General features: G+C 36.0%; 3 protein-coding genes across 3 annotated transcripts; 2 read left to right on the top strand and 1 right to left on the bottom strand.

The window, feature by feature from the left end:
- The first annotated feature begins 1,190 nt into the window (after positions 1–1,190).
- Positions 1,191–3,456, top strand: LOC116850454 (actin-related protein 3). Its single transcript, XM_032828765.1, has 6 exons — positions 1,191–1,353; positions 1,613–1,793; positions 1,890–2,204; positions 2,291–2,605; positions 2,688–2,906; positions 2,982–3,456. Exons 1-6 carry the CDS (start codon positions 1,310–1,312, stop codon positions 3,159–3,161), a joined length of 1,254 nt encoding a protein of 417 aa, XP_032684656.1. The 5' UTR covers positions 1,191–1,309; the 3' UTR covers positions 3,162–3,456.
- A 258-nt stretch (positions 3,457–3,714) lies between these two features.
- Positions 3,715–8,131, bottom strand: LOC116850452 (transcription factor 25). The gene is made up of 8 exons (XM_032828763.1): positions 7,773–8,131; positions 7,176–7,555; positions 6,785–7,013; positions 6,148–6,401; positions 5,765–6,074; positions 4,787–5,080; positions 4,512–4,702; positions 3,715–4,283 (listed from the first exon to the last, which is right to left on the bottom strand). The coding sequence occupies exons 1-8, from the start codon at positions 7,902–7,904 to the stop codon at positions 4,256–4,258; spliced, it is 1,818 nt and encodes a 605-aa protein (XP_032684654.1). The 5' UTR covers positions 7,905–8,131; the 3' UTR covers positions 3,715–4,255.
- Positions 8,132–8,380: 249 nt separating this feature from the next.
- LOC116850453 (lethal(2)neighbour of Tid protein) lies at positions 8,381–10,031 on the top strand. Its single transcript, XM_032828764.1, has one exon. It carries the CDS (start codon positions 8,418–8,420, stop codon positions 9,726–9,728), a length of 1,311 nt encoding a protein of 436 aa, XP_032684655.1. The 5' UTR covers positions 8,381–8,417; the 3' UTR covers positions 9,729–10,031.
- The last annotated feature ends 354 nt before the right edge of the window (positions 10,032–10,385 follow it).

Raw genomic sequence — 10,385 nt, forward strand, 5'->3', positions numbered from 1 at the left:
CAGATCAGTTTGCGACCGATTTAACGTTGGACGAGCAAGTGCTTGGCGTGCTGTTATTTGTTTCCACATCTAAAAGATCTACTTTTTCTATCGAGCTGTTCGTCGCCATATTTGTACTGTAACTGCTTGACCTTCTCAGCCGCCGCAATAGTTGGGAGCGGTGCACTTGGACACGGTGCATTTGGGGGCACAGCCAATCACAGCACCGTGTGATTAGAGACATTTGTAGGGTCCCTTGGAATAGCGACTTGTGATTGGACTGTGTCCAATTGCTCCGTGTCCAACTGATATACACCCGCAATAGTTGCCGTGCCAAAATGGGAGCGGTGCACTTGGACACGGTGCATTTGGACACAGCCAATCACAGCACCGTGTGATTAGAGACATTTGTAGGGTCCCTTGGAACAGCGACTTGTGATTGGACTGTGTCCAATTGCCCCGTGTCCAACTGATATACACCCGCCAAAATAGCTGCCATTCATGACGTCATTGATGGAACTAGATACTGTTAAGGTACCTTTACATGGGAGCATCGAGCGTTAAAGCGGTAGCCAATCAACGTACCACTTTCCGCAAGAACTACAAATATACTTCTGGGATATGATTCGTTGATTGGCTAACGATTTAATGCTCGACGCTGGAACACTCCCATGAATTGGCACCTTTACAGTGTACTGGGGTACTATTCCGTTCCCGCGTACCAACAGCTGTCGAATCGGTAGGCGTCGTTGCGTAGCTTTTTTTATACCGTGAAAAACTGCGCAACGACGCCTACCGATCCGACAACTGTCGGAACCACGGTAACGGAATAGCATCCCTAGGCTGCGTTCAGATTCCTCATCCGGGTGCAATCTATTACTAGAAATATTATGTTTGTCGCGTCGCATGTCCCAACGTGCTTTTACTCGCTCCAATGCATTCTGATTGGTTCACGTCACCACGCGGATCAATCAGAGTACGTTGGAGCGAGTAGGAGCACGTTGGGGCATGCGACGCAAACAAACCTTAAGGTACCTTTACATGGGAGCATCGAGCATCGAGCATTAAAACGGTAGCCAATCAACGTGCCACTTTCCGCAAGAACTATAAGTATACTTCTGGGACCTGATATGTTGATTGGCTAACGCTTTAACGCTCGACGCTGGAACGCTCCCATGTATTGGCACCTTTAGATGTCGTTAGTGCAGCTAAAAACACCGGTGTAGATGCTATATTAGGCTTCTCTCTGATTGCGTTAGCTTTTCGATGGTTAGGTACGGGTTGTCAGTTCGAGTCTGTTTTACCGTAATAATACAGTAAAATTGCAAATATGCTCGGGCGTTTACCTGCGTGCGTCATTGACGTAGGTACTGGGTAAGTATAATCCCTAAAGTGATAGAAAATATGTGTAGAAGGTCGATTTAGGGTGGAGCTAATTAAGGTTAGAAACCGATTGATATGTCACCGACATGTACTGTAGATAAACACTTGATAAAGCACAATGACCGCACCTCTCTGATGATTCATGAATATCTAATTCTTATAATAGAAATCCTGTTTGGCTTTATAATAAAATATATATAATATATTACATTTGTTAGCTTACTCAAAAATCATTATTGTGTATCTACAGATACACAAAATTAGGATTTGCTGGTAACAAAGAACCTCAGCTGACTATACCTTCAGCAATTGCTATTAAAGAAACAGCTAAAGTGGGTGATAATAACGCAAGAAGGATTACAAAAGGTGTCGAAGATCTGGATGCTTATATTGGAGATGAAGCTTTCGAAGCTACTGGATACTCGGTTAAAGTAGCTATCTACAAAGTATCCTCACAATAAGCAAATTTATATATTTAATAACGGATATTTAATAATTATATTTCTCAATTTTCAATTTGCACGTAGTATCCTGTGAGACATGGACTGGTGGAAGATTGGGATTTGATGGAGAAGTTTTTGCAACAATGTATTTTCAAGTATCTCAGGTCGGAACCTGAAGATCATTACTTTCTGTTAACAGAACCACCCTTAAACACTCCAGAAAATCGAGAATATACGGCAGAAATTATGTTTGAGTCATTCAATGTACCGGGACTTTACATAGCTGTACAAGCTGTTCTCGCATTAGCTGCTTCATGGACTGCCAAAAATGTAGATGATCGTACTTTAACAGGCGTTGTTGTCGATAGTGGAGATGGTGTGACTCACGTAATTCCAGTAGTATGTACACAAATTTATTGTTGAGTCTTATTTTACAAGATTGCGCTGATAAAGTCCGCAATAACAATGAATATTGTGTTTTATAGGCGGAAGGTTTTGTCATAGGGAGTTGCATAAAACACATTCCTATCGCGGGTCGTGATATCACTTATTTTATACAAAGCCTGCTGAGGGAACGAGAGATTGGAATACCACCTGAGCAATCATTAGAAACTGCCAAAGCAATCAAAGAGAAGTATTGTTATATATGTCCAGATATATCGAAGGAATTTGCCAAATATGATAGTGATCCCACGAAAATTAAAAAATACGAAGGTGTTAATAGCATCACTAAGCAACCTTTCGCCGTGGACGTCGGATACGAAAGGTTTCTTGGACCGGAAATATTCTTCCATCCTGAAGTATGTTGCTGTATATGCGACTGCTAATTTATGATTCACATAATCAACTTGTTCATCGTTTCTATATACGAAAACATTTCAGTTTTCCAATCCAGATTTCACAACACCACTTAATGAGATTGTCGACGATGTAATTCAAAACTGCCCAATTGATGTCAGAAGACCGTTGTATAGTAATATCGTGTTATCAGGAGGTTCTACTATGTTCAAGGATTTCGGTAGAAGGTTGCAGCGTGACATCAAAAAAATTGTTGATACACGCCTCAAGCTTAGTGAGACGCTAAGTGGCAGCCATATTACGGTAATTATCATGATACTTACTCTTTCACTGATTCATAAAGCAATATCTATTAAACTATTTATGTTTATATTTCAGCCAAAACCGATAGATGTTCGTGTGATCTCGCATCACAAACAGCGTTGTGCTGTGTGGTACGGCGGTGCATTACTAGCCAGTGATCCAGAATTCTACACAGTGTGTCACACGAAGAAAGCTTATCAAGAGTATGGCCCTGGAATTTGTCGTTATAATCCCGTGTTTCACAGTATGGTGTAAGGGATGCAATAAATGATATGAACATGTCGATTGAGAAATCATTTTTAATGAATATCTTTATCTGTGAAATGTGCGGTAACACTTTGATAATTTATTTTTGGCTTTAAATCATACTAAACAAAGATTTTAACATTTTAAGTTGTTTATAAGAACAATTTCTCTTCTACTTACAAAATTATGTTAAAAAGCATATGATCTTACAATTATAAGTATTAATATAATATTTATCCTAATTTTTTTGTATGTAATATGATGATATTATATATGATATACATAACAAGGCATAACTGAAATAGATAACTTCAAAAGCATATTTTGCTGATTTTGAGGATGAAACAACAGTATGATTTAGAAGTTTAAGATTATTTTTTTGTTAAATTCCGTAAAGAAAAGATATTTGTTATCTCAGAAAAGAATAATCTCCAAATTTATATTTATGTAACTTTTTTTCATCCTTAATTTGAGTAGAATACACTTCTAACATTCAATTATCTATTTCATCTTGTATTACACCTTGTATAAAACATTCATGCATATACATAAAAGGCGTATATAGGATTTATTCTGTATATTTTATTTACTGTTGTATAGATACATTTACTATATTTACAAGTTGTATAAAAACATTTATATGTAATAATCGATTTGTTACAATAATTAACCAATATTTAATGTCTTGCTACACAATAATACAATATTACATGCAATATATATTATTTTGAAGTAACTTAATTTTCTAATGATCAACTTTGATAATGAAGAACTTTAACAAAACAATTCTGTTATTTTTATCTGTACAGAAGAAAACAACAAATTTAGGAATCATTTGATTATAATAGAATAATTTTGAAATTATCGTCTCTTGTACGTTGTTAAAGTTGTTACATATGAAGCTGCATATTCTGTTTTATCGCCGTTTTAATCGTTTTACCATTAAGTTTCACGTAATTTGTGTTTTACCGTCCACATACATTTTAGTGGTTTTAATTGTTTTTAATCATTTTTTTATCAAGTTTCATGTGATTTGTGTTTTACCATAGTTTTAATCGTCTTAATCGTATTTAAACATTTTACTATCATTTGACTCCGTGTGATTATTGTGCATGATCATCATTCTCCTCACTGAATAAAAAAATTATTATTATCTAACTATTCAATTGCAAATTAGTTATGTATATACTAATACTTAACTTATAATATGTAATTAATAGTTTATTTTTTTAATGCTTAATAAGAAAAGATTTAATAGCTACAATTTTTTTTAGGACAGTAAATATATATCTACAACTTTTAATCAAGCTATTGTATATATGCTATATATTTTATTTTTATATTTAAATATATACTTACAACAGATATAAACCATTTAAAGCATCAGCTGCTACTTCATCAATACCCGTAAATAATGAAGAGAAAAAAAGAGAAAAGAAGTTTGAGTTACTTTGAGCTGTTCTGTCATTTGTTGTAGTCCTCCTGTAGATATCAATACTGTCTATGGGTGGCAATGGATCATGTGACAACACTGGTCCTTCATTTTGGATCTAGAATGAGCAATATACATGCTTCAACAGATTCTATGATACATGTTTCATAATATATTAGTAATATGCAAAATATGTACATACTTCTTGCACATTAACTATAACTTCTTTCATATCTGCTAGTATAATATGTCTCAAGACGTTTTTTGGCAACTTCCCTTGATATCTCTTACTACGCTTTACTCGACAGTATTTAACATAATCATCTTTAAGTTCAACACGATTTAGCACAGTGTGCACATTTGTTTCTAACCATGGTAAAATATCTGCCTCCTTCCATAAATGAAAGCTACGTGCTACGTACAAATTTTGTAACTTTTCCAAAGCTGGTGACGTACTTGCTTGTGCTTGAGAATTAAAGAAATCATGACGCATCACCTAATAAACAAAATATATCAATAAGTAATGTATTTTGGTACAGCATAACTAAGAAATAACTTTAATAAGTGGAACCCCCCTCACGTTTCGCACGTTGCGAAACGTGTCCAAGCATCCGGGGGCTGCCAAAAAATTGGTGTCGGCCCCGGGGCTTTTTCTATAATTTACACCAGATGAGGAGAAGCAACGGTGGAGACGGGCATACATAGCAGGTCTTAAAGGATCGCAACTTTTGACTTGACATTTGGTACAATAACAATGTTTCTCTCTATAGTCGCCGTGCGTTCGGGATAACGCCGGAGATGTCGCTTCCGAACGGCATTTCTGAGCGTTATCTAGGGAGAGGAGAATGTCATGAGCGTGGAGCGTCAAGTAGTTCAGTGGTTTAGTGTAGTCGCCCGGCAAGCGAAAGACTTGGGTTCGAGTTCCGGTCTAACAAACCGCGTTTTCGATATTTTTCTCTTTCTGGAATGAAAAGAAACGCAGCTCCCGAACGCACAGCATCCCACCTAGTACGCCCTCCTTCTTCTGATTATATGGAAAATAACTAAAGAAAATATATTTAAGACTCCTGTTTTCTTATCAAACCTATATTAAAGTGTAGTATAAATTTTTCCTGTATAATATATATATAATTATAATTATATTATTGTTTAGAAACTAGAAGTCTTAAATTCTACAAACCTTGCTGTCCGTCTGTATGCTACATTTTTCAAGTAAAAGCATCAGTACACCTGGAAACATAATAAGAGCCTTCTGCAAAAGCTCATCAGCATCAGCCTTCTTTCCTAAACGAAAGTGTGCTAAGGCCAGGCTATATGCTATGTTTGGTAACTGAGTTAAATTCCTGGTGCTTTCCCACAGATCACAAAATTTTATAAACCATTCATATTCCTTAGCTCTTAAGGCATAAAAATCAATAAACAGAACTACTGCCAGTGGATCACCATCCGGATGCAATGATAAAAGAAGTTTACAAAATTCCAAACTTGTTCTGAAATGTTAATACAATTTCCTTTTACTATTTGAACTCAATATTTTTTAAAATCATGTATTGTAATACATACCTATAACAAGCTCGTCCGCCAACAAACTCAAGATGTTTAAAAAGTGTTATAAACAGTGCACGATTCTGCTGTTTACAGTAATCTAATCTACACTGTGCAGATATCATATTGAAGGATGGATGAAATGCACATTCTAAGCAATACAAAGCCCGTTCAATAAATCCTGCTGCCAATGCTAAATCTTCACTTAATTTACAGAGTTCAGCTAACTGTAGGAGAGCATCTACATGGTAAGAATGTGCATTTACTAAGCTCTGAAATATACTTAATATTTATATGAAATATTTAGATAAAAACAATGATTACATTTTTAGAACTTTGCAGTAAGATAAAAGTACCAATGTTTGGACACGTACCAAGTATGTATCTAATTCTGGACATTCTTGTTGTTTTGATTTTAAATACGAGTATATCAATTTTAAATACAAATTTTTAATCTTCAAACATAAAATATATATATATATATATATATATATATATATATATATATATATATATTCTATATTGAAAGTTTGGATATTTCAATATTTTAAAACTAAAATAACAAGCATGTCCAGACTTAGGTACATGCTAGGTATGTGTCCAGGCATTGGTACTTTTACCTACCTTATATGTTTACTATCATATATTCACTTACAATTATGTTCTCTGGATTCAAGCTTTCAACAGCCTGCAAGAATTTCAGTTGTATCTGTTTGTACGAAGTGCTATGTTCATACACAAAATACTGTACATTTCCTGTATTTTGCATGGAATAATCTAAAGACATTGATAATCCAGATTTACCAATTGGTGGCCAATTATCTCGAGGACAGACTAACCATGTTTTCTTCAAATGACCAGAACGATTTCTATTTCTTCTTTTGCTATGAGAATATAACATTTTTTATAGTCAATATAAGCTTATAAAGTAATGAACATTTGCTATCTATATATTATTGAATATATGCATGTAAATGACAAAAACTTAAAATAGCATCTTTAAGAATTATTAGGAGATACAATGATATATAATTATGTAGTTGTACCTTCGTTCAGCTTGTATAGTTTTACTACCAAAGATTTTTTTCAATTCATTATATGGATTTAAGTGTTTATGTTCTACAGTCAATATATCCTCTTTAGATATCTCATTGATCCATTGTGGTTCAGAAGTTTGTTTACTGCAACCTGGTACTGGCTCTCCGAGCAGTTGGTTTACTTCCCATATGCTCTGTTCAATTTCATCTATATTTTTGTTAAACTCTACATCTTGCTGTTGTTGATTCTTAATATTCTCTGTCTTCTTACGTTTCTTTTTCTTTTTCTTGCGTTTTACCTCATTGTCATTTGCATCATTTGGAATTATATTTTCATCATCTTGTTTATCATTGGTATTTTCACTATCATTGTCAGAACTCTGATGTAACTGTGGATACAAATTTCCAGTGTCATTACCATTCAGAAAGGATATTATAAATAGATTCGAGATGTAATTTATTTGATGTTTTATAGGCTTTAAATCTTTTAAATCTGTTTGGACTAAGGATATACATGTTTAATGACGTCATAACCCTGCTAGAACTTTGAAGTCTGATCGGAGTAGAGATTACACCCATAATTACTGCATATCTATCATCACATACCACATCGAAAACGTTGAAGGATTTAGACTTCGTGCCGTTAGTTACTGAAATATCTGTATCACTCGCGCTATTGTGATCTTTTTCTGCGATCACATCGCCGCCATAAACTTTTTTCATATACCGTGTAGACATTTGAAATTATTAAGAAATATAAAGAATATATGTCGAAGTACGTAATCGATTTTCTAAAATATAGCAAATGGATTCACAAGTATTTTCTATCGAGCGATTTCGATAACACCAGTACAATTTTTACAACAATTGTCAGTTTCACACTATTGTTATCTTTTTCCAAGAAAAGAGAGTTCTACGTTTTGAGCACTAAGCCATAATAACAGAGAGAAGCTTGAGAACGGGTGGGACCCGATTGACCACGATTGGACACAGATTGTAATGATTGGTTCGACCTAGTAATTCACTAGATAATTCTTTTCATCGGTTGGTTGTGTCCAATCGTACCGTGGTCAATCGGGACGCTCCCCTTGAGAACGATCATGTGTCATAAGAATTTCTTGTAGACGCTCTTCCCTCAACGCGCCCTCTGTAGAAGTAGACGTGAACACGTCACTTCCGCTGAACACATGACGCGCGAGGAGGAAATGACGTTCGCGGCACAGCTGTTGTCCACGTGTATCGCAGGGCAACATGGCGCCACGCAAAGAAAGTAGGGTTAATGTCAACTCGGGAAATTCTTCAAAGAAAACTCGGAAGAACTGGGTAGCAGATCATTTGGAATGGCGATATCTCGTTTCTCTGCTAACCGAGCCGAGACGACTGCCGGCGACGGCGATATCGTTCATCATCTTGGAGATAGTGTTGAATGTGCTGGTTATCAGAAATGTGCCATATACAGAGATCGACTGGAAGGCGTACATGCAGGAGATCGAGGGTTTCCTCAACGGAACCCTCGATTACTCGAAATTGAGAGGTGACACCGGACCGCTGGTTTATCCCGCCGGATTCGTTTACGTCTTCTCCGGTTTGTACTACATAACCTCGCACGGCACGGAGATGAGAACGGCGCAATATTTGTTCGCGGCTCTCTATGTGATCACGTTGACTCTGGTCTTTCGAATTTACGCGAGGACCAAAAAAGTGCCACCCTACGTTCTCATTCTGATGTGTTGCACTTCTTATCGAATACATTCGATATTTATTTTGAGACTGTTCAACGATCCCGTAGCGATGGTGCTGTTATTCGCGAGTATCAATGCGTTCTTGGACAACCGTTGGTACTTGGGTAGCGTGCTATATAGTCTCGCCGTGTCAGTTAAGATGAACATATTGTTGTTTGCTCCGGCGCTTCTTATCGCGTATCTGTGTGTATTAGGCAAGTTCAAAACATTGATACACTTATCTGTTTGTGCATTTGTACAGTTGATTCTTGGCCTTCCATTTTTGCTAGAAAACCCAATTGCATATCTAAAAGGTTCCTTCGACTTGGGTAGAGTTTTTGAATATAAATGGACTGTAAACTGGCGATTCCTACCAAAAGATATATTTGTTCATCCATACTTTCATATTTCTTTGTTACTTTTGCATGTCTTAACATTGCTTTATTGTGCATCCAATTGGACCACTTATATGAAATCATACGCAACATTGAAACTTGTTGAGAAAAACTTGAGACCTCAGCTCCGTAGTAAAGAGAAAGTAGATACATCAACAGTGAGCCAGTTATTTATCTATCCTTTCTTTGTTGCAAATTTCATCGGTGTTATGTTTAGCAGGTCACTGCATTATCAATTTTACATATGGTACTATCATACATTACCGTATATCGCATGGTGCACCCACTATAAGACTGCCTTTAAATTGACTATCTTAGGCGTGATAGAATTATGTTGGAACACATATCCAAGTACAGTTTTCAGTAGTGCAGCTTTGCACCTGTGCCACATTGTTCTACTATATGGAATTCTGAAAAATAGATCGAGTAACGCGAAGAAAGAGTAAGAAATGATAAAATCAATCTTTTATCTTTATTGCCTTCCTATATAATCATGATATATGATGCGAAAGAAAGAGAAAGTGTGTATGTGTAGAAATGTAAGAAAGTGAGAGTGAGAAAAAGCGTATACTTATAATCAAGTTTTCCCACATATGCCATTATATTCATGTTCTGAAATGTATGAGACACTACTCATTCATTCGTGATTTCGTCATTTTTACAGGGTTGTTGTAACATAATAACTTGTATACTTACGAGTATGCATGTATATAAAGTGTATCTTTTGTACATAAACGAAATAAATTAAAGACAACAATGTTTCGCTTATACCCAAATAGAAATCGTATACGTTTCGCCAGTACGAAAAAATGGTCCGATACTGGGTCGATAAGCGGATGTCCGGTTTTGGTACTGGCTCAATACTGGGCCTAATATAAAAAAGCTGAATTGTTGGTACTAGCTCCGTACTAAGGTTGGATACTGGATAATTGTACCGTAAGTGTACTGCAGTGCGATTATGTAACTTGTTAAATGCAGTTAACGACAGTTTCGTTATCGTTGCAGTTTTTCTATACCGTAGAAAAGCTGCGCAACGATACAACATCTATCGTTAACTGCATTTAACGAGTTACATAATCGTACTGCTGAGGCGTTACCGAAAA

Source organism: Odontomachus brunneus, unplaced genomic scaffold (genome assembly GCF_010583005.1).
Source record: "Odontomachus brunneus isolate Ranch 3 - 2012 unplaced genomic scaffold, Obru_v1 Obru_scaffold_146, whole genome shotgun sequence".
Classification (NCBI taxonomy): Eukaryota; Metazoa; Arthropoda; class Insecta; order Hymenoptera; family Formicidae; genus Odontomachus; species Odontomachus brunneus.